The sequence below is a fragment of the Eschscholzia californica genome, unplaced genomic scaffold (genome assembly GCF_041429995.1).
Source record: "Eschscholzia californica isolate CP2 unplaced genomic scaffold, dmEscCali1.0.p SCAF_5, whole genome shotgun sequence".
NCBI lineage: Eukaryota > Viridiplantae > Streptophyta > Magnoliopsida > Ranunculales > Papaveraceae > Eschscholzia > Eschscholzia californica.
Genome location: NW_028238472.1, coordinates 2,390,304 through 2,417,614, shown reverse-complemented (window position 1 = coordinate 2,417,614; position 27,311 = coordinate 2,390,304). Strand labels below are relative to the sequence as shown.

At 36.2% G+C, this 27,311-nt stretch overlaps 5 protein-coding genes across 5 annotated transcripts; 2 read left to right on the top strand and 3 right to left on the bottom strand.

Annotated features, from left to right (window-relative positions):
- The first annotated feature begins 1,495 nt into the window (after nucleotides 1-1,495).
- LOC147536164 (cytochrome b5-like) lies at nucleotides 1,496-3,767 on the top strand. The gene is made up of 3 exons (XM_086644634.1): nucleotides 1,496-2,138; nucleotides 2,814-2,880; nucleotides 3,320-3,767. The coding sequence occupies exons 1-3, from the start codon at nucleotides 2,055-2,057 to the stop codon at nucleotides 3,568-3,570; spliced, it is 402 nt and encodes a 133-aa protein (XP_086500760.1). The 5' UTR covers nucleotides 1,496-2,054; the 3' UTR covers nucleotides 3,571-3,767.
- A 256-nt stretch (nucleotides 3,768-4,023) lies between these two features.
- LOC147536163 (transcriptional corepressor LEUNIG_HOMOLOG-like) lies at nucleotides 4,024-15,482 on the bottom strand. The gene is made up of 19 exons (XM_086644632.1): nucleotides 15,136-15,482; nucleotides 14,957-15,030; nucleotides 14,736-14,847; nucleotides 14,520-14,617; nucleotides 14,298-14,407; nucleotides 13,495-13,793; nucleotides 13,313-13,388; nucleotides 13,087-13,198; nucleotides 12,540-12,589; nucleotides 12,174-12,443; nucleotides 10,755-10,829; nucleotides 10,428-10,658; nucleotides 9,818-9,947; nucleotides 8,586-8,695; nucleotides 8,161-8,310; nucleotides 5,909-6,064; nucleotides 5,705-5,827; nucleotides 5,012-5,209; nucleotides 4,024-4,605 (listed from the first exon to the last, which is right to left on the bottom strand). The coding sequence occupies exons 3-19, from the start codon at nucleotides 14,765-14,767 to the stop codon at nucleotides 4,462-4,464; spliced, it is 2,364 nt and encodes a 787-aa protein (XP_086500758.1). The 5' UTR covers nucleotides 14,768-14,847; nucleotides 14,957-15,030; nucleotides 15,136-15,482; the 3' UTR covers nucleotides 4,024-4,461.
- Nucleotides 15,483-16,519: 1,037 nt separating this feature from the next.
- On the bottom strand, nucleotides 16,520-19,594 carry LOC147536162 (putative serine/threonine-protein kinase PBL26). The gene is made up of 5 exons (XM_086644633.1): nucleotides 19,275-19,594; nucleotides 18,832-19,037; nucleotides 18,432-18,621; nucleotides 17,868-18,262; nucleotides 16,520-17,149 (listed from the first exon to the last, which is right to left on the bottom strand). Exons 1-5 carry the CDS (start codon nucleotides 19,420-19,422, stop codon nucleotides 16,793-16,795), a joined length of 1,296 nt encoding a protein of 431 aa, XP_086500759.1. The 5' UTR covers nucleotides 19,423-19,594; the 3' UTR covers nucleotides 16,520-16,792.
- A 2,085-nt stretch (nucleotides 19,595-21,679) lies between these two features.
- LOC147536161 (putative vesicle-associated membrane protein 726) lies at nucleotides 21,680-24,280 on the top strand. Its single transcript, XM_086639901.1, has 5 exons — nucleotides 21,680-22,050; nucleotides 22,690-22,831; nucleotides 22,920-23,040; nucleotides 23,217-23,279; nucleotides 23,852-24,280. The coding sequence occupies exons 1-5, from the start codon at nucleotides 21,861-21,863 to the stop codon at nucleotides 23,993-23,995; spliced, it is 660 nt and encodes a 219-aa protein (XP_086496027.1). The 5' UTR covers nucleotides 21,680-21,860; the 3' UTR covers nucleotides 23,996-24,280.
- A 137-nt stretch (nucleotides 24,281-24,417) lies between these two features.
- LOC147536160 (uncharacterized) lies at nucleotides 24,418-26,965 on the bottom strand. Its single transcript, XM_086639888.1, has 2 exons — nucleotides 25,589-26,965; nucleotides 24,418-25,399 (listed from the first exon to the last, which is right to left on the bottom strand). The coding sequence occupies exons 1-2, from the start codon at nucleotides 26,036-26,038 to the stop codon at nucleotides 24,659-24,661; spliced, it is 1,191 nt and encodes a 396-aa protein (XP_086496014.1). The 5' UTR covers nucleotides 26,039-26,965; the 3' UTR covers nucleotides 24,418-24,658.
- Nucleotides 26,966-27,311: the final 346 nt, after the last annotated feature.

The following is a 27,311-nucleotide window of genomic DNA, read 5'->3' as shown; positions in this document are numbered from 1 at the left end:
CGAAAATCTTGAAAATGAACATATTCTTAATTACTAAAAGGCTATAGTTCAAAGCAACTCATATTGTCTTAACTTATCATATGTCATGGAAATTCAAGTCCCGAAGTACCTAATATAGTACAGACAATACATTATGTGTGTTGTAATGTGGTTTTAGAAAACAACCATCATTCATATATAAAATGTCAATCGCGTTGTACTCTTTTTCCTTCGTCAAGGTTTTGTCCCATCGGGTTTTCCTTGTCAAGGTTTTAACGAGGCAACTATGCGTATTGAAAATCGTTATAATTTGTTTAAAAGTTGTAGTCTTTTTTCCTTCGTTCAGGTTTTGTCCCGTTGGATTTTCCTGACAAGGTTTTGGCGAGACAACTAATCATCGAATGATGAGTTTAACACCTATTATGTGTGTAAGATTGATTGTGCATAAAATTTATAATGCACATTGAAATGTCATTAGTACATTGATTTCAAAAAATATTATAATTATCTTATCGATGTATATGACAAATATGGATCACTAGAAAGTGAGTTCAACTGAAAATCCCTGAAGGATTTAACAAGCTTCAATCTAAAGTATGCATAAAGTTAAAGCATTATATGAATGCCACTTGAAATGTCAAATGTTGCTTGTTATATTTTTGTGTATATATATCAAAAGGAAGTTGATGATAAAAGTTGGCCAACGCCCTCAACCTTCATGAGGGGGAGCAAGTTTATGAAGACACTATATACTATATTTTTCACTAAGTACTCTTTTTCCTTCGTTAAGAATTTTTTCCATAGAGTTTTTCTTAACAAGGTTTTAATGAGGTTGATTATGTGTTCATCAAAGATGTACATAAACAAAGAATTTGTACTCTTTTTCCTTCACTATGGTTTTGTCCCATTGGGTTTTCCTAGTAAGGTTTTAATGAGGCAATATCTGATGTGGTGGACATCCAGGGGGAGTGTTATAAATCTTTAATTTATGGTGGATGACCACCACACTTTGGTAACTCCCACCACTATACGTTCTCCACCATTATTTGTATTCAAGCACCATTGATTATATGTAACTCTTGGTTGGTTTTGTAACTCATCAAGAGGCCTATATAAAGAGCTTTCTTGTTAGTGAATAAGATGTACCTAAGTGTACCAATGTACCATAGTACCAATGTAGAGAATTCTCTACAAACATATGAATACAAATCAAGTTCTTCTTATCTACTATCTCTTGGTTAATATATTTCCATTATCTTTCTTCTTCCCTCCTTTATTTTTCACAACACATTTGATATACAGGCTGGACTCGTTCAACCATTTTATAATAGCTCTTGGATATAGGATAGCCCTACCCCCCACTCAAGAGGGCTATTGTGCGCCAGACAACCAAGGACTTTCTTGTGTCTAGACTCCGAACACACTTTGGACACCGAAATTCTCAAACAGGTAAGTCAAGCCTAATGAGTAGCTCTAATATGCAATTAGATTTTCTACCCTCCATTGGTCCTGACTTGATGAAGCTAGTATCCATAGGTACTCGTCGTAAAGGATACAATTTCTCACAGACGGAAAATGAGAGCCTACTTAACACATAAATCTTTATCTAAATCCTGTCCGTCCACAATTTGTGTAGCGGATTCAATCCTGTGATGTCTACAGAGGGAGGATCATTGTTGTTCAATCACAAAGATTGTGGAAGGGAAAGAATTAATTTTTCGATCACAAACCTACCAACCCATACCTTGTCTAAAATTGAAAGTATTACTTTTTACACATGGGTGTACAATACTTTCATTATTTACTCACATAAAAACCACACCTTTCCTAGATGGTGGAAGGTATTGTCTACACAATTATAACGTGGGTCAACCAAATGAAATCTCAAGTTGGAAAATATTCTAGATTATGGAGTTCAGTCAAGAACACCACCAACCTACCCACCTACCATCTCTCCATCAACCCCATCTCTCTCTCCCTCTCTCTCTCTCTCTAAATCATCTTGTGGGTAGTTCAATTGCGTTTCTATATCTTCATAACTTCAATTGTTTGGAGGTTTAGGAAGAGAAGAGATAATGGGTGAAGGCAAGCTCTATACTTTAGCAGAAGTTTCAGAACACAACAACTCCAAAGACTGTTGGCTTATCATTGGTGGCAAGGCAATCTTCTCTCTCTCTCTCACACACACAATTACACACACACACACACTCACTCATTTTCTCTCTCTCTATACATGTAAATTTAATCTGATCAATTTGTTATGTTATTGTTTTTTTTTTGCTTCAATTGGGTAGTTTTGATATAAAGATCTGTGATTTATCCTACCCTATTGTTGAATCTTTAGATTTTCAATAGTGGGTACTATATATGCTATGATCATCTCCATGTAGATGTTTTATTCGCTAGCATATATGATTATCTATTAAAAATTTGTGAAATCAGTTCTAGATTTGTGTAAGAAAACTTGGGTAGTTTTACTATCATAAGCTTTTGGCCAATTCAAGGATTGCATTCTTGAATTTAGGAATATGTTTTAGTCCTTTTGACAAAAAATAAACCCGAATCCGCCATTCAGTCTACTAAGACAAAAACAAACATTTTGAAATCTGACTCAAGTCAATTGAGACTTCTAAATCAATTTAGACATCAGATAAAATTTTCGATGTGAAGCTTGAGTTAAATCTGAAATCTAATTCGAGGTCCGAAATAACTTGAGTCAAATTTAAAGTATTTGTTTTCCTCTAACGTTGTTATGGCTGATTCGAGTTGATTTTGCTTGTATATCCTTTCTTTCCTTCAACACTTTACACTCCCATCTCTTTATGAATAAACAGGTATATGATGTGACAAAATTTTTGGAAGATCATCCTGGTGGAGATGAGGTTCTCTTGTCAGCTACAGGTAAATATTTGAGAAATTCTATTTATCCCCTCATTTGGTCCTTCCGCCTGATGTAGCGACATATCATTTGAGCATATACTTTCACCGTTCTCTCTCAATTTGTTCCATGCTCAAGTGATATGGCGGCACATCAGACGGAGCCGCGAAGGGACCAAACAGAGGGATGGATAGAATTTTTGTAAAAGTTCTAAATGTTTTCTTACAAACTTATGTTTCAATTTCTGAGTTGTGTTAGATTACTTAGATTTCTGAGTTGTGTTAGATTAGATTGAAAAATGTGGTCAAGTGATTCATATCCAATTGTGGTTAGGTACTACCTAAAGTTGTATAAGTAACGAACTTGTCAAGTCTGTACATATAGAACCTCTCAATATTTATAGTACAAAAGATTTGTATTTTATTCGAAGTGAATAAGAGCATAAATTACCTATTCTAACAGGAAAAGATGCAACGGACGATTTTGAGGATGTGGGGCACAGCACAGGTGCAAAGGCAACCATGGAAGAATTTTACGTGGGGGATATGGACATGGAAACCGTTCCTGCTAAGCAAAAATATGTTCCTCCCAAGCAACCTCATTACAACCAAGATAAGACATCGGAGTTTATCATCAAGCTACTTCAATTTCTTGTTCCGTTGGCGATCTTAGGGTTAGCCGTGGGGATAGGTTTCTACACCAAAGCAACCTAAAGAAACGTTTCTACACCAAAGCAACCTAAAGAAATAAAGTCTCGTTCTTGCCAAGCAAGACATTTCTTCGAAATAAGTTTCGGACATATTTGATTTTATGACTTATTTTTGGTTGTTTCTTTGAGTTGCATCTGCCATTATTAATTGGGGAAGATGGCTTACTATTAATACCTGTGAAATGAAAATTATTTGATACATTTATCTTCCCCTATGAGATCGTATATCATAATCTTCCTACTAATGCATCCCCATTAATGGATTTCAAAGTGACATACAACCCTAAACTGGAACGACCAGTTGACACACTAGTCATTGACTCATTGCTTACATACAAAAAAAAGTGTTTACTCTCAGTAACCCCATCACTACAAAACTTAAAACCTTAACTAGTTCAAGTATTTAACCAGGCTAAATATTTCGATACGCAAAATTTAGAGTACTGAATCACCAAAATGACCAAAATTTACGTATACCTTTTATAACCAAAACTCTAACCATAGATTCCACCTCCTCTAGGAATCGAGCCTGGAACTTTCACGTTTTGGAGTTTGTCAACACTATCAACCACTTGGACAACCAAGGGTTTGACTCATAAATATGTACTTGTAAAGACAATTTAACCTACTATATATTATTCTTATAATGCAGAAAATAAAGGCTTAATACTCGCACATTAGCTACATAATGGTTGCTCCTATAGTTATGCCCTAGATATATTTAGAACACCAATCCCTGCCAGCTGCAAACCCTCTTATGCCCATTACAACCAAGGGAATGATCTCAAGTTTCTGATTTTATTATGCTCGAAGCCCAGTTGAAGAAGAACACGATGAGTGGATATGCTAACTGACCTTTTTCTCCGAATTTAGCAAATATGGATTGGGGAAGATCTTATTTCCACAGCTTAACAGATTTGTCATGACTAGCGGAGGCAACCATTTTGGTAACCTGTGATTGTGCAAGAGCTGCTATTTGACCCTCGTGCGCTGTAATTGTCATGCTTTTGTTCTCTACCATGTTCCATAACTCCAATGACTACACATAAATTCATGTAAGACAAGGAGATCAGAAAAACCACCAGAATCAAGAAATGATTTTCAAATTGAGCATGTTAATATGCATCTTTTGTCAGTTTGGCGGAGCTTATTGTTTGGTATGAGTCTGAGACTGTTTAAATACGCCATGTCGTTGACTAGTCTAAAAGGAAAAAGAATACCGATATGTTACTGCTTGAAATAGTCGAAGTCCGTAAGATGCGTAGGATGCTTAAAGGAAGAACTAAGCCATGGGTTTTTCGAAATAAAATAGTACTCTCAGTTGAATGTGACTAATTGGTTCTGTTGTTATGGTAGTAAGATGGTGATCTCTGGTCGGATATCCACAATTGATTCGAGATTTAGTCATATTTAGAAAGCTGTAACATGGATTAATAGTAAATTACCTGGTACCCGCCAACCACCAAGAGGTGAGGAAAACCTGGATGAAATACACAGTCATGGAACTTGTTCCCGCTGGAGCTGAGCTCGTGAGTGCATTCTCCTGAATTCAAGGACCATACCCTCACAGAATCCTCACTGACAGAAGCTAAACGATCTCCATTTGCATCCCAGCAGACAGAATGAACCCCTGAGTTATGTCCCTGGATATAAAATCAAGTAGTATCTAATTGATTAGTTTCTAGTTGCGTTTTCATTATATGGCTAGGATAACGTAAATATTAACCATCAACTAGATTGCCTGAGATGGAAACAACCAATTAAGGTGGCGTTTTTTTATTCAATTTCAGTTTTGAAATCTGGCTCGAGATTTGAAGTGATTTGAGTCGGATTTCAAAATGGTATGGCTTTCAGTGGCTCGTGCATTTGATTCGACTACATGAGTCAGACACAAAACAAGTTTGAATTAAAAACCCATTATCTAAAATATCTTCAAATAACTAATGTACTCCTGACTAAAACAAGTCAGACTCAGACAAAAAAGACTTGTGCAAGTCAAATTAAGACAAAACAAAGGAACATAACCTCAGTAGGCTCCTTGGTGCTGCAAGGAGGAAGGTTCAATCCCATTTCCTTCATTCACTTCTTTAAACAAAATAAACAAACAAATATGAACCGCCACGAAGTTTGACAGTTACCCGTAGCGAAAGTGTCTGCCTATCAGTTTCAATATCAAAGATGGAAACGACGCTCTCAATTGCTGCCGCGAGTAGATGCCCGATTCTTGGCTGAAACCGCACTTGTGTTGCGCCGCCCTGTACCTTCAAACAAGAAAACCAACAATTTAAAAATCAAAGTAATTGTATAATTAAAGAATAACGTGAGGTGGTTCATATACTAACCTTGGATACACGTGTGCACGAGTGAGAATTGACATTCCAATATCGGATTTCACCATTAGCATCACACGAGCAAAGAATGTCAGTCTTGTTATTGTGGAAATCCAGTGACATGACTTGCGAACTGTGTCCGTTGTATGTATGTAAGCAATAACTAGGCTGCAAGAGATACTTTGCAAGTTAATGTAATAACTGGAGAACCCATCTCTCAATAAAATCCATTTATATAAGGAAATACATTTACAACTAAAAGTGGTTCGACTCTTCATGAATGCAAAAAAGAAAATCTGACACATTGATCGAACTAATGTTAAGGCTAGAAGTTAGGCAGTCATACAATTATAGTTGTCATTACTACAGATAAGAGAAAAAAAAGAAAACAAAACTATTGGAAATGCTTGCTATAACAAGTTCAATTTGCTAATGTTAAGAGCAAAAGACAGTCTAATAATCAAAGTTATTGGCATTGCAACAGATCATCTATGTACTGAACTTTCTGACCTAACAACTTTTGTAACTATGAATAGTCGAACACATTCATATTATCATTCGAATCTCCACGAACTTTAATCTGATCTCTCTAAATTTCAAGTTTCAAAGGGCATACAAACATATTCATAAGCGGGTTCCAGCATATAGAGCACATCGGTGTTTAGCTTCAAAGGGCATGCAAACAACGCCTTGGTAGGTTTCCCAGGAAGTTCTGTTGTATGGGTGATTTAAATTAGAAGGTGCACATGCATAGCACTTAGGTGCACGTCGCTCAGGAAAATTTCTAGAACATGGTTAACAAGGTAAATCTTGTCTTCTACACTTGCTAGGCGTTTTAGGCGGACGTGGTCTCTAGGCTGATAAGGGGGCGAATAATCTTTGGGTGGTTTAGGTACTATGTGGAACTAGACTGACTTGGCCTAGGTGTGATTAGATAAGGGACGATTTGGTAGGTATACGGACGGATGTTACGTCAGCAAGCCAACCTATAACTAAAAGGGGTTTCAACTTTCAAACCTTAATATGAATTGTTGGATTTGGAGCGTCTTTTTCTTTGTTAGGCAAATAATATATCGGTTACAGCAAAAAGGAATCTTCCATTTCAGGAATAAAATTCATCCCTAAGTTCTGAAGATCCATTTTTTCAATGTAATCAAAGTTAATCAAGTCGGAGCACAAAAGTCATAATGATAAGATCGTTAACAACACGAAGAATATGATTATGGAAAAAGAAGAACAATCACAGAAGATTTTTCTGTTGAAGAACTATATTAGGAGTTAAAGCATCGGCGAGTCAAGATTCTCATTAAAGCCAACAGCGTGAAAGAAAACAATCAAATTTAACCCGTCTTCCACTATAGTAATTCACGTAAGGCGGTTAATAAAAAACACCGTGAGACTAAATATGCCATCAATAAGGAGTGTTCAATAAATGTTTAGCGAACTTGCCACAATGGAGGCAGGCGCCAATCAAGAAAACGAAAAGAGGACTGTGGGATTTGATTCCTTTTGCTATTTGGTGGTGTATTTGGAAGGCGAGAAATGAGGGTACTTTTAGGAACTCTACCTCGGCTTTCAAGGTAGCGGAGGAAGATGTGTTGGGTGTCCTTTTTCATTGGAGTAGGTCCCTAGGTTGGACTAGGGGTTACTCGTTTATTGACTTTTTGTTGAATTGGGGGGGGGGGGGGGGCATTATGAGTGATATGTAATAAGTGTATTTCCCCCCCTCTCGATTTGTACAGCCTTTCATTCTTTTTCCCTTAATATTAATTCAAAGTTTTCAAAAAAAAAAAAACTTGCCACAACATGTAGAAACTGTTATAATGAAGTACTAACAAGCCAGAAAAGCAATAATGAAAACAAACAATCAGACACGAAGAAAAAAACACAAGGCATTACGCGGTTCGTTCGTAAAGAGTACTGCAAGGTGAACAATGGCACGATGGTTTCACTATTTATGAAGAACAAGGGTAGAAAATTTTTCTCAAGAGCTTTCGATAAATTATCCCAAAGCTCTAGGACTATGTGCCATCACGATTCTTTCAAAAACCAAATCACATAACAACTCCCGAAATATTGATAACTACCCTTCATAGAGTCGGGCAACACAAAGTAAACGGGTTGAATAAGTCAACTGGGTAAAAAAAATCTTTATATAAAAAGGCATTATTCAACCGCAATAAATAATTACAATAATTGGGCCTAAACTATGAATATAGTAGTAAATCGGCAGATAAAGGTGCCATTGAGTTACAAATCATTACCTGTGCTGCATCCCAGAGTCGGACGGTTCTATCGTACGAAGATGTTGCAAGTTGAGTTGAATTTGGTCTAAAACGGATGTCTGTGATTAGAAGAGCATGGTCATCTGGAGTACTCTCTGTTTTCAGTGTGTCCATGTTCCAAAGTACCGCCTACTGACATGAAACACAAATAAGTATCAAACTAATTTTCAGTCAGATAAATGCATAGATGCATAAAACTATGGAAGAACTGAACAAGGAAAAACTCTCGGAAAGCCCACACTAGAGCCATAAGTTCGTAAAAAGTGTAATATGATCATACAATAAACGGACTAAATAAGTAAATAAATCTTCGAAGAGTAAAGTGCTCGCATTTAAAGAAAGAAAAGGAAAAAACTAATGCATACTCTTTCTCAACATTTAAACATGGATTACTCATGCATTACCTTCCTCTCATGCCCGGCACTTGCCAACAACTTTCCATCCGAAGAGAAATGGCAGCAAGTAACTTTGCTGTTGCTTGTACGTATACAACTCACCTCGTTAAAAGTAAAACCTGAAATAGTAAAGGTTTTCATCACCGTTGTCGTTTATTTGAACAATAATCGTACAAATGCAGAAAGTTAAGGGTTTGTTTGGTAGGTTTTAGCAGATTTTGGCAAGCAAACTATTTGATGGTGCGTTCCAGCCGAACTGGATATACATTCTTCACTTCTTTCCTCCCAGTAAAGAAGTCTCATACGAACCACGTGAATTAATATCGAAAGTCTCATTCTACCGAGTTTTTCAACAATTAAGTAGAAATTGCTCACTTGTGAGCTTCTTTTAATAAAATGCATACAACTTTTACATCATACCATATTCTCAAAACTACAGCCCTAGACGGGATAAAATTTGAAACTTGGCTACTAGAACTATTTGTGTAACTAGCCCAAATGAGGGTGTCCACTGAAACTTTGTTGATTGTAATTTGTTTCATGGAATCGATGTGGAATGATCATTGTTTTAGCCTTCTAGGTTCACAGGATTTATTTTTTTTCGTTTCAGGGTTTTGTCGTTATTTCTTAGTACATCATATAATCATGTACAACAAAATACCTCTAAGCATGTCTTTTCAATCCCTAACCAACTTCGACTATGGTTTAAGTGGTCTCAAATTGATATCCTTGCAATCTGCTGGTCGTTTTGGCCATCAAATAAAATTAAGCTATTGCCAAAACTGAAGTACCAGAGAAAAGCATCTTCCATCGTAATATGATATTTCACATGTTTCACCAGTTTTTAGCATAGTTTTGAATATGGACTCCAAGTTATACATGAGTAATTTTAGCACAACATTTTTTCATCACCTATGATCTTTTTGCCAGTTCTATAAAAGAACTTTCAAACATGAATCTGAACAATATGAGAACTATTCTCAAGCAGAATTTTAGAATACTAGTTCAACTAAAATTAGTTTTTAAGTACCAGGTATCAAATTTCATCAAAATCAAACAGCAGTATTTGAGAAAAAGTAACTCTAGTTGAGTTCAAAATAAGACAGCGAGAAGTCCCCGCATTCTAAGTCAGCCCTACCAGACTGACCCTTATAAGTTAATGAAAGGTTCCAAACCAATGAGTAAATACTTAAGTACTTGTACTTAATCATAAGATAGTCTAATTCTGAACTACTGATTACCCTTTGAAGACTCTGTGTTTTGCTCAACTGGACTTCGTTTAAGTGCGCTGAAAATATCCCTTCCATCACCCTCATCATGTGATAGAAATGATTCGACGTTATCATCCAAAGAACCAAGTTCCAAATCTTCCTGAAATATTTGAAATGAAATAGACAATCACGTTCGTAGGCGATAAAAGATTAGAAATATTGAACAAACATGTAGTCCTTGCAAAACAAGAGGACTGATATGCAAGATTTTGGACGAGAACTTAAAGAAGTTATTGCAGATTATATAATTTACTTCATAGAGATTTGTTCATATTCTAAGTCAATCAGATCATACATGTTGAAGGCTTTAAGCAAAGAAAAGAAAGAAACATATTGAGAAACCCTATGCAGAGCATGGGGTTGATAACTAGCAACAACAAAAATACAAGAAAGAAGTAGGAATAGTTATGCAGGTCAAGATGTATTGACATTCATGTATCCATCTCATCTCTTTGTTATGTATTATGCGGAGTATGTGTAAAAATAGCAGCTAACAATGAGATACTGATATCTTCCAAATAGAGCGACTTATATTGTTAAAAACTATGTTATGCAGAAAGGTAATTTCTGAGAATAGTACCAGCTGATTCGTAGATGATGCAAGAGCACTTGCTCCTTCTGCACCATACATCATCAAACTTTTCGGCATACTGTTAGCATGCTGCATACCAGCAGCCATAGCCACTCCGTCAGCAGTTGTATGAGTAGATGGAGTAGATGGAGGCGAATTAGAAGATGGACCAACGGTATTTCCAGTACCCGTACTATTAGCAGGTCCAGAAGAAGTAGTCTGCTTCCTTTTTCGATTATTCTGATGGGTAACAAACAACCACAAAATAACATAATCAAAGTTACAAACTCAGAAAAAGGAGATCATGTTTTTATGTTTACAAACGTAAGAAAGAACCTGCTGCATTTGCTGTGGCTGCAGTTGGTCTGATTGTTGCTGAGAGGAAGACTGTTGCATATGAGTCATCTTCATCTGTTTAAAACCCACCAAACTCTTAGAAGTCTGTCCAACTATATTAAACCAAAACTTTCCCAAAACTACACGCAATATGACAGTACAAAAATCCATCTCTACAATTGAAATGTTGACATTGAACAAAAGTTGAATTGCAAACGCTAGCATGCATATGACCAGAAATTTACATGAAAGCCTATATGCTGCTCTATGCACTCTTATGAGATACAAGCAACTAAGCAAGTATATGAATTTTTAGGAGTACGTGGACCGAGATCCAGAATCCAGATGCATAAGTCCATGATAGAATAGCTTACTAGATGCTTAAATGCATGTGTCCAAGGCTTAAAAAATCGGGCTCTCAAAAGAAATAAAATAAAACAAATTCTCCCATCCTCTATTTATACAGTTAATATAGTTCGGCTGTGAACGAATAATATTATCGTAAGAAAGAAATAGAAGCAAGCAGCAAACTTTAATGAACTCAGAAGAACTTGGGCCGTTGCTGAAAAGAAATACAAGCAAGCAGCAAACTGTAATGAACTCGAAGAACTAGGTATCCCAGCTTTAGGTATAATATTGAGTCTTAAAATCCACCTTTCTGTTGATGAATAGTGAGGTTCCTAGTTAATCTATAAACTTTCGCATCTCAATTCTCATGATTCATTCCTCGTACACCCTCATCACTATAGAAGCATAACCCATTACAACTCCTACCCCTCGACAAATATGAGCAATGATGATAGATAAGTTTAAGGTCAAACAATAAGAAGCTACACTGGGTTAACATATGGGTTATGAAGAGAATCATCAATGAGGACAATGATACAATAAATATAGTGTTTCCTTAATCTTTCTAGTGTTTACGATGTTCACGTCTAGAGTTCTGCATTCCTCTTGTTTCTATCAGATAAAAACACCTTTACTTGCGCTATTTTTGGACATGGACTCCAAAAGTCATTACATGGCATGGATACATCATGAATTGAATAAGCTCTATAATTGTCATCCTCAATGACATCTTGGGCCCTAAAGGCCATGTTAAGACCCTTAATGCCATCCTATGGGGCCTAAAACCCATTTATTCCTACATTTACTTTATTTAACCCAAGTTCAATAAATCATGAATTTTATACTCCCACTGAGAATCGAAACCTCCGCAGTCCGGAGTGGGTTTCCAACCACTACACCTAGAGGTGGTGGACTTGCTTAGGTTTTTATTCCTAAGCAAATGGACAAGCAGTACTTAAAAGTTGAAAACCTGAAATTCAATCGAAGTTTTATCCAACTATCAGCTGTAATGGTAGAAAATTCCTTAATGATAATTGAGGACTACGGTTAATCTAAGAAGCATTTTCTAACCTTCGGGGAACTTGCTTGCATAGGAGAACCTATAGATCCGTCATTTCCCGTAGGTTGAGCGTCCTTCGGATTCAGATTACCTCTAGATAAACCCCTATACCTTCGAGCATCCACATCTCCGTAGTTTTGTGAACTACCAAGATTGCCTTGTGCCTGAGTTTGTGCTAGGTACTGCTGCTGTTGTTGAGGTGTCAACAGCTGAAATTGATTTGGTGGCAAGAATTGTTTCTGAGCTTGTGCACCTAAACTTGGGCGTAGCTGCTCAATGCCCTATTTAGATAATTACAAAAGTCAGAAGCAACATAACCAAGTTAGAAAGATAAGCATCTAGTCAGCAGGGACATTGTAATACGTTATAGAACTTACAGTTAAAGGCCAACCCTTCAGAGGAAGACCACTGACACCTTGGTTCAATCCTGGTGAGAAGTAGGGAGATAAGCAAAGGAATTGAAAGAACTATGAAATATTTCCACCAAAGGAGTCAGTTAAGCTGAGTTACCACAAATAACAACTGAGAGGTTACTACATATGAAAAGGTCTTTACGGAAACAATTAGATTAAACATTAAATCGGATTAAAAGAATCATCTCGAAACGATTATTATGATCATGGGGTCATTTATAATGGTCTAGTAGAAGTAAGACCTACAAAAAACAAGAAAATGACTAAAGGAGAACAGATTTTTAAATTAATTTTTTAATAATCACGTAATTGAGTTGATATGACTAGAAATCCAATAAAACTAGTGGGCATCTCTTTGCACTCCATAATAAAACACCTAGAGTGAAGTTGTCCACTTCCCTTATTTCAAGAAAGAAATCCTCTGTGTACATCGATGAAAAGCTAATTCTACCACGATAACATATTTAGATGAACAGTCAAATTACTGCTCTAGGATATCAACCAAACTTACCAGCACCACCTAGTCCAGGTTTTGATTGCATACCCCCTTGTCCATAAATTGATGCAGGATCCATAGGCAAAGATCTTTGAGTTACACCCAAGTTTATTTCGCCTTTGATGTCCTGTGGTTCCAGAAGAATGCATCAGAAACACTCCAAAATAGATAAACGCAAACATATACCCCGGAAAGAAGAAAGGGTAAGAAAATTCAAGCAAGATTTAGTTCAAGTACTTACAGTTGTCTGCTGATTTCGTGCCTGCATTTGCTGCAATGCTGCAGATACACTCCCTGAATTACCTTGGACCAACTGTCTGCGTCGGCAAGAAGAGTAACATAAATGAATAACTAACACCAACCCTAAAAAAAGTAAGGGTAGAGTTCAGAACAGGAGCACAAAAAAAGTATTAGTTGAGGTACCCTGGATGATTTGCTGATTTCATAAGGGCCATTCTGTTAGCGTCCATAAGTTGCGGAGATGTATCTGAATCCATAGAGTGAGATAGTTTCATACGTTCTTCGTACATTTTTGCCGCCAAAACACTAGCTGTAGATTGTCCTACTCCTATCATTCCTTCAGAATTTATAGCATTAACAGGGCCACCAATGGATGGATGATTCCCATCTCTTCGCTGCAATTGTGCATGGCGCTGCTGCATCATCTGTGCTTGCTGAATATGCATCTGTTGTTGTTGATCCCTCGCCTTGACTTGCTGAGTCTGTTAATCATATCCAACATAAAAAATATCTATATTAACTCACTATAATTCACATTGGTCGACAACCCACATTGTATAACTCTAAAATTCACATTAATCAACAACCTGTATTGTTACTTCTTCATCTGAATGTTTGAAATATTTGGGAAGAACTAAAACGACTAAGAGGCCTGATTTGCTGAGTCTGGTAATCATATCCAACATAAAAACTATCTATATTAACTCACTATAATTCATATTAGTCGACAGCCATATTGTATAACTCCAAAATTTACATTAATCAACAACCCGTATAGTTACTTCTTCATCTGAATGTTTGAAATATTTGGAAAAGAATTGAAACGACTACGAGTTAAAACAACTAAGAATTGAAAAGTCTACTCAAGTTTTTTCGTTCATAACTTGATTTTATTTATTTGGTTCATTTACAGGTCCTTCTAAAAGACATAAAGCTGATGAATTGAAAAGAATTAATAAGAAAAAACAATTATGTACACATACAACCTCGATATAAGCTGCAGCAACCTCAGAATGTTTCTCATTTGTCCTTGCGATAAATATATCCCAAAAAACAGACCACCACTCAAACAGAAATCCTCCTGGAGCATCAATTGCTGCAAATTCAAGTAAAACCATCACTCTTACTGAAGCAATTCAACTATAATCTTCAACTAAAATCAGTAAAACTAAAGTAAGAAATCAGTGAAGAGTATCAAATTAATTTACCAACTGGATCCGCTGCTACCTTCCCTTCCTCCATGAATGCCTTCGCAGAATTAGGTAAATTTCTCTTCAACAAATAATCATAAATGTAAACATCAAGCCTATAAGAAGAACAAAAAAAAAACAGATCAACAGTTAGAAGAATTAGGGTTTCTCACAAAAGATCAAAACTACAAGTCTACAACCAGTTGAAGATTTAAAGTATTTCTGAAACATTACATCTTATCTGCTTCCCAATTGCTCTGCGCCATGTCTTACTTAAATTTCAAAAGCTCAAATGATAGAGAAGAATAAAAGTTGAACAGATTGTGACTGTCACTATCACAAATCACTGTACCAAATCACATAATTCAAATCAAAATCAAAACTTTAATAAGAACTAATAGAAATTCAAGTAAAAAAAATAAGATCAAAATTGAAATTCACTTCTAAATACTAACCTCAGCTCCTACAAACACCACATTACCGATCCAACTCGATCTTCACGTCTTAAACCTTAATTCAACTATTCCAACTAAAATCCATAACAAATACAATAATTCACGATCAAATCAAGCAAATTTAAAAAAAAAAAAAATCATGAATCGTAATCGAAGAGATTTCAGAGCTTGAAACTTACGTCGAATCAAATTCTACTCAAACAGATGAATCTATCTCGATAAAATCAAAGACGAACGAACTTCGCAATTGAACTTCAGAAACTATTACCCCAAAATCTAGGGTTTTCGCTTGAAAATTGACTCCGTAAGAAATACTGAGAAATCGCGAAAGGGGGGAGAAAATTTAGTGAAGGAGTTTATAATCATGAACTAAAACTTCAGGTTTGGTATCCGAGCCTTGGTTTTCTTTGGTTCGGATAGAAAGTACTAGGATCGGAGACGGAAGTGTCAGGAGTTGTTAGTTAGTTTTAGTCAACGGCGTTAGGATTTTGACGGCAGTTGTGTTCTTTTCTGGTAGTTTGAGGTTATTCTGTTTAAGAGGTTCGGATTTATAAGTCTAGGGTCGTTAGTGAAATATGGACTGCCGTTGCAGATTACTTCTCTACACGGGACTTATGATTTGGTCCGAAATAAGGTTCCTATCTGGCACGGAAGGCTGATGTGGGCGCTACTTATTTATTGGGTATGCCATGTAAAGAGAGAAATGACCTGCTCACTAGGTGTCGTCCACATCAGCTTTCGGCTTGATCGGCATTTTTTCGAGTCAAATAGCACATCTAGCACATCTATGTTCTATATTGCTAATATGATCTTTGGATGTTGATGGGACCCTTCAAGATTTGAAGAGGTGCTATTATTGTTTATTTTTAGTTTTTGAAAAGGCAAAAATTGTACTTATTATAATTGTCAGTATTGTTTTTGATTACTTATCTCGTTATACGAAAGTCTTAAATCTCTCAACAAAAAGAAAATATACGAAAGACTTAAATTATTAGTAGGATAAAGCTTATAATGATCAGGCAGGAATGTCAACGTTCAGCTAGACAAGTTATTGTATCTTGAAACTGTTTAAAGCTTCAAAATTTTATATCTAACCTGATTGTTTCAAGGGTCATGTTGGTCATGTAGCTCGATGGGATCATACTGGTTGTTTTCCCTCATCTACGCATTTTTCCCAAAATTTACGTGAGAAAAACTTGAGTTTACGATTATGAATTGTGAGGAGAACTAAAGGAATCTAGGAACGATTCTATCATTCCCTCAACATCTCAAGACATTTGGAGGTAGAGGATGGTGTTTGCCTCTCAAAGACACCTTATTGACATATCAGACCTACTCTGACGATGCAAATTGAGCAGGATATCGATAAGAGGTTCCCTACGTGGAAGAAGTTTCCCACACATTCCACGTCTGATTACTTACGTTTAGATGCAAGAAAAGTGTAACCAACAACAATCGAGTCTGTCGTTCTAGTGGCAACTAGAACTTTAAAGCAACACTAAATGCAAGACTTTTTTGATTGATATACACATTTACATGATATTTACTAACTCAAAATGTGAAGATGGTAATTTGGAAAATTTGAGGCAAACTGAAAAAAAGATATCATATACTCAAGTTTTTCGCTTTATATATATAAAGACATAGAGAGACAGAGAAAGAGAGATATTATATACATAGATATGGATAAATAGATACACATATAGATATCTGTTCAATCTTCAATCAAATTCAATTCTTCCATGTTGTTGTTGTTGTTATGATCTTCATCGTATGATAAATGAATACAAGATTAATGGAGATTGAGATTGGAATTCATTAAAGAAAATCTCAATACTAGCCACCATATGATTTCTTATTTTCTTCTCTTGAAATTGAACCCCATTCAATAGCTTCAGCAACGGCACGTTGACGTAATTCTTCTGAGCTTTCTTCATCTTTCGTCTCTTTATCGTTTTCGTTGAAACTTCGGTCGGGCGAAGGTGGCTTAGTAGATGATCCTTCTGGAGCAACAGATAAGAAACTAAGAGCAGTAACAACATCAGTCATCATTGGTCTAACTGAAGCTTCTTCTTGTAAACACATTGCTGCTACTGCTACTGCTTGATTTAAACCACTTACTGGAAAATCACCTTCAAGAAGTGGGTCTGCCATTTCTGGAAACCTTTTTGGTTCTTTAAAAATGGGTTGTGCCTGAAATTACATTATCGAAATAACGATATAAGAAATAAACGAGAATGGGTTCTTGACTGACTATGTTATATCAAAACTTCTTTGCGTACTGACGATTAGTCTGTCTATAGGAATATTCCTATGACACGTGAGAGGTATGTTGCTTGGGTTGCACCGAGGATGTGGCAGAGTCAACACTTGGCGAACCTGAGACATAGGCCTCTTACAGACGGATTATCCGTTTTTCTATTCAACTCTATCACATGAGAGGGTTGCGTTTGTGGGTTGGCTTTGGGTTGTGGCTGAGTCAACCCATGTCAAACCTGCCACATAGACCTCTTACATTGGGGTTTATTGGATGTCTTTGTATACAACTCTCCCATGCGAGGGGGTTGTTTCTTAGGTTGGGCCCGGGATATGGCAGAGTCAACGTGTGGCTAACCTCCAACATAGACCTCTTAAAGACGGATTGGCCGTTCTTGTATACCACTCTATCACATGAAACAGTTGTTTTGTGGGTTGTCTCTTGATCGTGGTTGAGTCAATCCGTGGCTAACCTGACACATAGACCTCTTACGGTCAGGTTGCCCGTCTTTGTGTATAATTCTCTCACACGAGAGAGTTGTTGTGGGTCGGTCATGAATTATGGCATACTACAGATGGGTTAGCCGTCTGTACGTACATAATTTTTACGTTTTATTAGGAAATTTGGTATCCAAAAAGAAAGGAAAGTATGTACCCAAGAAACCAAGTTTTGCTCGTCGGTTGGTCTAGTTGTGTCAACAGCTCTTCGTCCTGTTATTAGTTCAAGTAAAACGACTCCGAAACTATAAACATCTGATTTAACTGTCAATTGACCAGCTCTTGCATACTCTGGGGCACAATATCCATATGTACCCATCACTCTGGAAGAACAATGTTGGTTATCTTCTCCATCAGGACCAAGTTTTGCAAGACCAAAATCAGAGAGTTTTGGATTGAATTCTTCATCTAGCAAGATATTAGACGATTTTAAATCTCGGTATATAACAGGAGGATTCGCCTTATCGTGTAAATACTCTAGACCTTCAGCAGCACCCGTTGCTATTTTCATTCTTGTAAACCAACCTAGTGGCTTCTGATCCGGTTCAATATCTGCAAAATGCATATCTTAGTTATCGTTGATTAATCGAATAATGTTCGACATAAATGCATATAAACTACACAAAATAAGTGCTCCGAGGAGTCACAACTAGAACTAGATTTTCGAAAAAACAAGATGAAATACAAGATTTCGTTCTTGACCATAGGAGATAATATGTACCTAGTAGATGGTCTTCTAGGGACCCCTTCGGCATATACTCGTAAACCAAAAGTCTTTGATCTCCGTCGGCACAGTATCCGATAAGATTTACGAGATTCGGATGGTGAAGAAGACTCAACATCAAAACTTCAACAAGAAACTCTTTATTCCCTTGTAATCCATTCCTATCAAGTTGCTTAATGGCTGCAAGCTGATAACATTCATAATATGAAAGCATCAAGACACATAAATTGAATTAGATAGTGCGAAAGTTGTCTGAGAATAGTCCCACATGAAGACCGAAAATATAATATCTAAGGTCTGTATATTTTTGAACTTTTTCTATCTACGTGGGACTATTCTCACTAATTGCTCTAAACAAGAAAAAGGGACGGTGAAGTAAGTAGTTTTCTCCGATTACCTGGCCGCATTTCTCGAGTTTTCCCTTATATACTCTTCCAAATCCACCTTCTCCCAATAGACATTCCTGTCTAAAGTTCTTGGTTGCTGTGGCTAACTCCCGGAACGTAAAACTTAGAGCAGCAATATTTCCATTACCATCTTTATTCACTACCTCATTTTGATTCTTCGTTTCATCGTGGGTCTTGGCTGGTTTCGAATTTTCAACTGAAAAACAAAACGAATAGTTAAAATCAACTCCAATCTTCTCAAACGAAATATCGTTGTCACAATCTTCTTTAATCTTACCCGTTTCTATTTTAACTCCTAATCTAACAAATATGCATTTATACCAAGACATTTTTTTATCATGGGTTTTTTTGTTTCATATATTTGTTAAAATCATCGAAAAGCATGGAAAAATGTGTCGAGAACCTCGACGTGAGTAGTAAATTTGATACTCACCATGATGTTGTGGTGGTGGTGCTGGTGGTTCTGTTGCTGCAGGTGGTGGTGGTGCTTTGTTTTCACATGGAGTTGGTGCTTGTTGCAATCTTGAGCTATTTGTTCTTTTTGTAGATTTCTTACTCGAAAAACACGGAAAACAACTCATATTATAAAATCAACACAATCTTGGATTCCTTTAAAAGAAAATCCCTAAGAGCGAATTAAATATTGAAATCTGAAATCCAATTTTTCAATCACATGACCACAAAATTCCTTCACTTTTTTCAAATAGACCTCTAAAAAAATCTAATCATATATATATAAAGAAAATAAAAAAATATGTTAAAAAATTCTTTTTGGATTAAAAAAGAAAGGAGAACCCCCTTTTCCTCCTGAGAACCCAAAGGGCTCTAAAGAACTTTGGGTAATCAGAAGAAGAGATGGTGAAGAAAAAAGGTCATGATGTTGTTGAAAGGAAGAAGAAAAAGAGGTGGGAATTCTTTCTTTGTTGTTTAAAGAAATCCATAGAAAATTAAGTAAAAATAAGTTAGAGATTTTGAAGGTGATCAAAGAATAGATGTGGATCTAATTCTTTTTCTTTTCCAAGTTATGTGGAAATGTTTGAAAATCAGTTAGTTAGTGGGATAATTCCATTTTAATCCCTAAGATTACCAGTCTTGCAAAATGGCCCTCTACATATGTTCAACTTTAAAAATAGCCCCCATACAGATGACGAGTTTCTAAATGGACCCCATCTTTTAATTCTCCTGTGATTAACTTAAAACGTTTTTTTCTCTTTCCCTTTTTAACTTCTCTATCAAAATTAGTTTTTCCCATGCCTGGTTTTTTCCTTTTCCGTTCGAAAAAATGTGTCATTTTGGTGAGTTAATCATCTTTAAGGGTCGTAACGAAAAGTAACCGTTAGTTATTTCAGTTAATGTAAAATTAGCATGTGTTAAGGTTCTTTTGTCATTATCATGAACTTGTTTTTAATAGATGTGGATATTTGGCTGTAAATATTAGTACTATGTTAGAACGCCCTCAACTCTTTAATCACATGTCATCTCCAACTTGCTATATAAATGTACACCTTCGCAACTGTTATGATAAAAAAGAAACATAGAATGTGCTCTGATTTTAACTTCACAAAGCTAATGTGTTTGTACAGACAAATTCATCACAAAAAAATGAAGTGTAAATGTTTGGAGTACACCCCCTGTACACCATTTTGTCCTACAATAAGACTAGGGGCACTAAATTTTTTTTGTTACCCCGTTCAATTCATGGGGGATGATTATCATTGGATGAAGAGAAGGCAGAAGGGCAAGAGAAAATAACATAACCAGTATAGATGAAGATGATGATTATGGTGAGAAATTAAGTAGATGATCAAGTGATGCCATGCCCATGAAATTAGGAGCACCAAGAAACCACATCCACACCCCTCAAGAGCTAAGAAGAGATCAATATCCATGAACCAGTTCAAACACCCAGGGCTGGAGAAAGTCAGGAACAAGCTTCAAAAGACAAAAAAAAGTAAGAAGTTGGGTTATGAAATTTGAAAACAAAATTTATAGCCATGAAGAATCATGTCCCATCTCATAAAAAAAAGAGAATCATGTCCGAAAATCACTACAGACACATGATAGGTCTAATGTCCCTGCTGCACTATAAGTAACCATAAAAGTAGTGTATTAGGCTCAAAAAAGAACACCACATGTGAATGGGAGAATAATAGTTTAAGATAGACAAACAATGTTTTTATGGTCAAGAACATATTTAGGTCTTCTCAAATAATTGACCATTGTTTTGAGGAACTTAACATACTTCATTGTAATATAAGGAAATAGGAACATGATAAGTGCTACTTGAACAACTTGTTTTTGCTTTATAACGACTTTTCTATTTTTGTTGCAAGACTTTATAAATTCTTCGAGTTTGTGTCAAACACAAGGATGGGAGTATTTATTTTAACAGAGAGCGTTTTAACATTTCTTTTTTATAAAACTATGGACGCTTATGATTGGAAGACACATGTGACCTTCAATTTGTGACTATTAAAAAACTTGACCTCAATTTTATTCTGCTAACGTTTCAATTGACATTTTCAATATCATATTTCCAATATCACATTTTCTTTTATCTTCACCCTTAATTCAAAATATTCCTCTATATCCTTTCTCTCTCTTTCTGACTCGCCCGACCATTCCTCTGGTGAAGTCACATGTGAAGAAAAGATAGAGAAGTGAAAACTTCTCAAATAAGAATAAAAAGGTGAACTAAAAACAATTGTTAAAGTTGACTAACGGGAACAAGAGGAAAAAAAAAGACCTTATTTGAAGTTTTGGTAATCTTTAGGGTGCCAAAACAAAAAAGTGGAAATAATAAAAAATTACACAATTATAATTAGAGAAATGCTAATTATAAAATTCAAATAGAAGCAAAGGACGGGACTCTCTCTCTCTCTCTCTAAATTTTTGGTTTCTCCTACCATTTCTCTTTCTTCCCAAATCGGAGAGGAAAAATCAAATTCCATCATTTTCTTCATATCTTTCTCTCTCTAGTTTGTCTGTGTAGTTTCTCGGCAAAGAGGGTTGTGGAAAAATGGGGCAACAATCTTTAATCTACAGCTTTGTAGCTCGAGGAACGGTAATCCTTGCTGAATATACAGAATTTACAGGAAATTTTACAACTATTGCTTCTCAATGCCTTCAGAAACTTCCTTCTACAAACAATAAGTTTACTTATAATTGTGATGATCATACCTTCAATTATCTTGTTGAAGACGGTTTCAGTAAGTGTTTAATTTATAATTCTTTTTTTTTTGGTTTTGATTTGATCTATATGTGTTTGTCTGAATCTAGATCTGATTATGATCTTCTCTTTTTATTTAATTTGAATCTTTAAATGTTGTTTTTCTAATTGATTAATGAATGAATGATCTATCTTTGTTTTTCATCTTCTCTTTCGAAATTTAGCATATATGAAGCTTTTTAGATCTATTAATCAACTTTTCTGTTTTGTCAAATCGGTTATTTTTAGGTCTTAGAATTCAGATTTGAATGTATTTTTTCTATAATCAAGCTTTTTAGTGAAAATGACTCATCATGTCAAGGATCTTGTCTAGGATTTTGTACATATAGCACCCCTGTTCGGTTTTGCATGGATCTATAATTCAATGTTTTTTTCGGGTGACGTGGAGCACGTGTGACTTTTAAACCAATCACGTGTGGGCCTAGCTCTGATACCATGTTAAATATGTGGACATCCAACTCGAATACAATTGGCAATGAGTAGAGAGGACCTAGACATTATATGCTTGGTTGCTAGATATCCCTTCTCCCATAGTCCCATGTGGGACTATTTTCACAGATAAGATAATTTTGTTTGCCAAAGATTATATTCCGGCCTCTTATCTCTTTGGTTTTTGCAGCATATTGTGTAGTTGCAGTTGAATCTGCTGGCCGACAGATTCCTATTGCTTTTCTAGAACGTGTGAAGGATGACTTCAACAAGAGATATGGAGGTGGAAAAGCTGCAACTGCTGTTGCTCGTAGCTTGAACAAGGAGTTCGGGTGACTCCCCGAAAAATACGTTTCAGTTTGTGAAGGCACATTAGATATAGTATATAGAAATACTAATAACACATTATCGATGTTGTAGGTCTAAACTTAAGGGGCACATGCAGTATTGTGTTGATCATCCAGAAGAGATCAGCAAACTCTCAAAAGTTAAAGCTCAGGTTTCAGAAGTCAAGGGTGTGATGATGGAAAATATCGAGAAGGTGAGGAATCATTAATATGTATCTTTAAGAATCTCCTTTTTTTTTCCTAAACAAATGTTTTTTGCTTCTCTTACGCTGACTTACAAGCGGTTTACTCTTCAACTCATAACATTTGTTCGAATGTTAATTCGTGAATCTGGTCCATATTTCAATGAAGATAACTTGTATTTGTGCAGGTTCTTGACCGTGGTGAGAAAATTGAACTTCTTGTCGACAAAACGGAGAACCTTCGTTCACAGGTGAGTTTATTTTCATGTGTTTTATGTCTTAAATGGCCACTTCATCAAACCAAACTATTTAGGATGTGAGAATAGTCCCACATGGAAGAAGGGTGGTCTCTTGACCAATAATACATTGTCTAGGTCCTCTCCACCCATTCCAATTGGTTTTGAGTTGGATAACCATAGACTTAACATCGGTTTCTTCGTATATGTTCCCTAATTATCATAGCTAATTAGTCCTAATGGGTCGATCCACCCGAATAACTTGGACATTAGTTGGGGTAGTCTGAGTCAATCCTAGCCGAACCCTGAGTTAGTTAATACGTTTAAAACTTTAGTTGTTTGAATCTAGCTTTCGAATCATAAGTAGATCTTGTAAAAAGAATATCATATCTACACACATTTATATATGTATAAGAGTTTGTTAGAATTCGGCCGAGTTACTTAGCTCAGGTCAGTTGGGATAGCCGGATAGGGATCAGACCTTGGCCTTGACTATTTAGCTCAATGGAATCAATTACTTCAAAAAGTTCTTGTATTTTCTCATGATCATTGGGAGTTATTTCGTTTTGAATATCTTCGATATATAGGCACAAGATTTCAGAACACAGGGAACTAAGATGAGGAGGAAAATGTGGATACAGAACATGAAGATAAAGCTGATAGTTCTCGGTATTATCGTTGCCTTGATTCTCATAATAATACTATCTGTTTGCCGTGGATTCACGTGTTGATTACCATACTATATAAATACCTCACTCATCTACTCGACTGCTCTCGCTTACTAGATTGATTCTTTTTTGATTCATTGGTGTTTTGTGAACGATTTTGTCTCGTTATTGTTTTTTCGATTGCTATATTTCGTAACCTTTTCTATCCTATCTAGTTAGAGAGTCTTAATGGGGTGGGAAATGGTTTTTTGTATTAAATACTTCATGTATAGAAATGTACGAACGAATTCTTTCTATGCTGAGTATAAGAGTCTTATATTGATATAAAAAAAGAGTTTCGTTTAGTAATATTGTTATTGTTTGTTTTTTTTTTTGTTGCAAAATCGAAGATTTCCATGCATGCATGAAATCCATGCACATATTATCAATTTTCACAATTATGTTCAATCATATGATTAAAATATAGGAAATTCTTTCGGGAATGATTTAATATTATAGCTACTTATCTTATATTGATTGAGAATATAATAAGTAGTTAAGAGAGTAATAAATAGTAGTATACAATTCGATTTACAGTTTCAAAAAATTAAATGATGTTGTCTCGGTCTGTCTCGGCTGAGACACTCAAGATTCTCGACCAAACCCTAACTCAGCCAAGTCTCGTCTCGAGAGAGAGCCGAGACCAAGACGAGACCCGAGATATTGGGCCCTCTGGGTCGAGACCAACTACATAGCTTTCAAAGGAGGAGTATCTCCTTTCTTCACCTTCCTGAAAAGTTCTTCTTCATCAACCAATAGCTGCACCTCGCGATACCAATCAATCCTGTCACTATAAACAAAAGCCCCTGGCACTTCCGGACACTTTTCAGTTTCTAAAAATAAATTCAAGGTCGTGTCTAAAAGATTCTTGTTCTCATAAGCTGCAAGCATGCTTGAAGTGCATCTATCGTCTGGTCTATAACCCAGTCTTATCATATTATCAATGGTGCGTCTTGCTTGTTCTGGATCACCAGTTTGTCTTCTATAACCGAATCTTATCATATTATCGATGTTGCGTCTTGCTTGTTCTGGATCACCAGCTTGTCCCCGGGCCTCAACTAGTAACCGGCAAGACTCCAAATCGGGTTGCATACGTGCAAAAAACTGCATCTCGGTATCAATTTTCCTTTGGGTTGCATAAAATTCAATAATGATTACCGGTATATTGATACTAATAACAGGTTGAAGATCTCGGCTCATGATGTCAAATGCTGCCTTTGCACGTTCAACATTATTTGTCTTGCTGTACATTTGAACCAAGATAATGGATGTGAGGATGTCCGGTCGGATACCACTCTTATAAGTCATCTTCCTAAGAATTCTCTCGGCATCATCTAATCGATTATCCTTGGTATGAGCGTGCATGAGCTTTAAGTAGTCACGACTGTTTGCTTCGAAAGAATACTCGTCCAAGACATGCTCAGCCATCTGCACCACAAGGCAAAAGTAGATATACATTCTATCTTATATAATATATCAACAGAAGTCAATCAAGTATTTTACGGCGATTTTGAATGAGTATTTTCGCATAATATTACAGCAATATATAACATATCAATGAAAACTATATATGGGTTAAAAATGAGAAACAAAAAAGTGGGATAAGCAGCAACTAACCTTGAAATATAAACCCAAATTTCTTTGTTTGATGTTATCAAGCAAAATGAGCCAATCAATCCTATTGGGTTGAAGAATCTCAGTCCATTCATTCAAAAGTGAAGATAGTACTAAATCCTCCTCCTCCTCCTCAGTCTTCAATGACAAGATTTTATCATGAACCATCTTGCATTTTCCAATGATCTCTTTGGGGGGTTCTCCAGGGGTACTAAGGAGCTTGTCCGCTTCATGAATTCGATCAACAATTTCAGCAAACCTTGGATCTGATAATTCAAGACCATAAATATTATACTTAATCATCTTCCCTTTTCCCCGTGGAAGCGGTAGAACCTTCGTTTTCTTCTTCTCTTCCACATTCTCCTCAACTGTCTCGACAGCTGCTTTCGTCGTAGCTTCTTCTTCTTCTTCTTCAAGTTCTTCGATTTCACCTTCTGTCCATCGGAATATCATCTCACTCAATTACCTCCTCTTACAAAACGAAGAAAATCATCATCACGAACTGTTTTCTTCGTAAAAAAACGCATTTCCTCAAGCATTTCATCAAATGTTGAACAACTTACTTCCCGAACTACTTCCCACAAACCTTGATTAAAATTTTGAGATGTCTTATCTTCTTCCCACAAATTTTGAAATGGATTTTCATCAAAAGTTGAATCAAGCATTTCAGCAAGTCTACCATTTTCTAACTCTGATATTATAATCAAAAGAATTGCACTAATGGTTTGTTTATCAGTATCCGGGTATATATAAAAAAGGTGATCTTTCATGATAAAAAACAATTTGGCCAAGTAGTCAGTCATGGGACCATGATCTTCTTCCCATTTTAAATATGAATAATTGATGGGTTGAGCACCAATCAACCTATTAATGAGAGAGAAAGAAGGAAACTTCTGATTTGGGATTTCTTTTATGTTTTTAAACAAAGGGGAGGAAATGGGTATTGGGTTTAAAGGTAAAAACATCTTTGGATGCTGAGGAGTTATCAGAGATGTTTGTAATGGCCGATGAGGCATGATTTCTACTGTGAAAAATACAAGTAGAAGAAGAAGGTTTGTAATGGCGGATGAGGCATGATTTCTACTGTGAGAAATACAAGTAGAAGAAGAAGAAGAAGAAGAAGAAGAAGAAGAAGAAGAAGAAGAAGAAGAAGAAGAAGAGGAAGAAGAGGAAGAAGAAGAAGAAGAGGAAGAAGAAGAAGAAGAAGAGGAGGATAATCTGCTCTTATCGAGAGCTTAAAGGTAATGTGTCTTTATGAGACAATGCCTCAACTACTGTTTGGACGTCGTCGTCGACTGACTCCGACCAATTCCGATCGACGACTGTAGTCCTCCTTTCTTCTGTTTCTCTTCTCCCCTTTTCTCTCTCTAAGTTCCCCTTAGCTTATAGAAACCTGACTAAGGTAAATACCTTGGTGAATAAGGGTTTCTGAAAATTAAGGTCTTCGGACAACGACTTCTGGCCGGAGGAGAGAAGAGAAAGTCCGGTGATAAACGCCCTCAAATTTGGGCATTGCCTCTAACTATACTCTGTCAACCTATTTTAACCAAGTCTTGAGGGCGATTGCCTCTAACTATACTCTGACAACCTATTTTAACCAAGTCTTGAGGGCCAGTAGGTTATTTTTTGCAGTGAAAATGGGGTGAAAATGAAGTTGCCCCGACCAAAGTCGATTCAGTCATCTCCCGCTAATGAAGTACAAATTCCTCGTCTCAAGCCGATGCCC

Coding starts and splice junctions, on each gene's coding strand:
- LOC147536162 (XM_086644633.1), bottom strand. CDS start 19,422: ATGAGTTGTTTTCCGTGTTTTTCGAGTAAGAAATCTACAAAAAGAACA. Junction 18,622..18,831: donor AACTCGAGAAATGCGGCCAG/GTAATCGGAGAA, acceptor GAATGTTATCAG/CTTGCAGCCATTAAGCAACT. Junction 17,150..17,867: donor AGCAAAACTTGGTTTCTTGG/GTACATACTTTC, acceptor ATGTAATTTCAG/GCACAACCCATTTTTAAAGA.
- LOC147536160 (XM_086639888.1), bottom strand. CDS start 26,038: ATGATATTCCGATGGACAGAAGGTGAAATCGAAGAACTTGAAGAAGAA. Junction 25,400..25,588: donor ATTTGGGTTTATATTTCAAG/GTTAGTTGCTGC, acceptor CTTGTGGTGCAG/ATGGCTGAGCATGTCTTGGA.
- LOC147536163 (XM_086644632.1), bottom strand. CDS start 14,767: ATGGCGCAGAGCAATTGGGAAGCAGATAAGAT. Junction 12,590..13,086: donor ACCTGGACTAGGTGGTGCTG/GTAAGTTTGGTT, acceptor ACTTCTCACCAG/GATTGAACCAAGGTGTCAGT. Junction 5,210..5,704: donor GGCAGACACTTTCGCTACGG/GTAACTGTCAAA, acceptor TTTTATATCCAG/GGACATAACTCAGGGGTTCA.
- LOC147536161 (XM_086639901.1), top strand. CDS start 21,861: ATGGGGCAACAATCTTTAATCTACAGCTTTGTAGCTCGAGGAACGGTA. Junction 23,041..23,216: donor TGATGGAAAATATCGAGAAG/GTGAGGAATCAT, acceptor GTATTTGTGCAG/GTTCTTGACCGTGGTGAGAA. Junction 23,280..23,851: donor CGGAGAACCTTCGTTCACAG/GTGAGTTTATTT, acceptor TTCGATATATAG/GCACAAGATTTCAGAACACA.
- LOC147536164 (XM_086644634.1), top strand. CDS start 2,055: ATGGGTGAAGGCAAGCTCTATACTTTAGCAGAAGTTTCAGAACACAAC. Junction 2,139..2,813: donor GGCTTATCATTGGTGGCAAG/GCAATCTTCTCT, acceptor ATGAATAAACAG/GTATATGATGTGACAAAATT. Junction 2,881..3,319: donor GGTTCTCTTGTCAGCTACAG/GTAAATATTTGA, acceptor CTATTCTAACAG/GAAAAGATGCAACGGACGAT.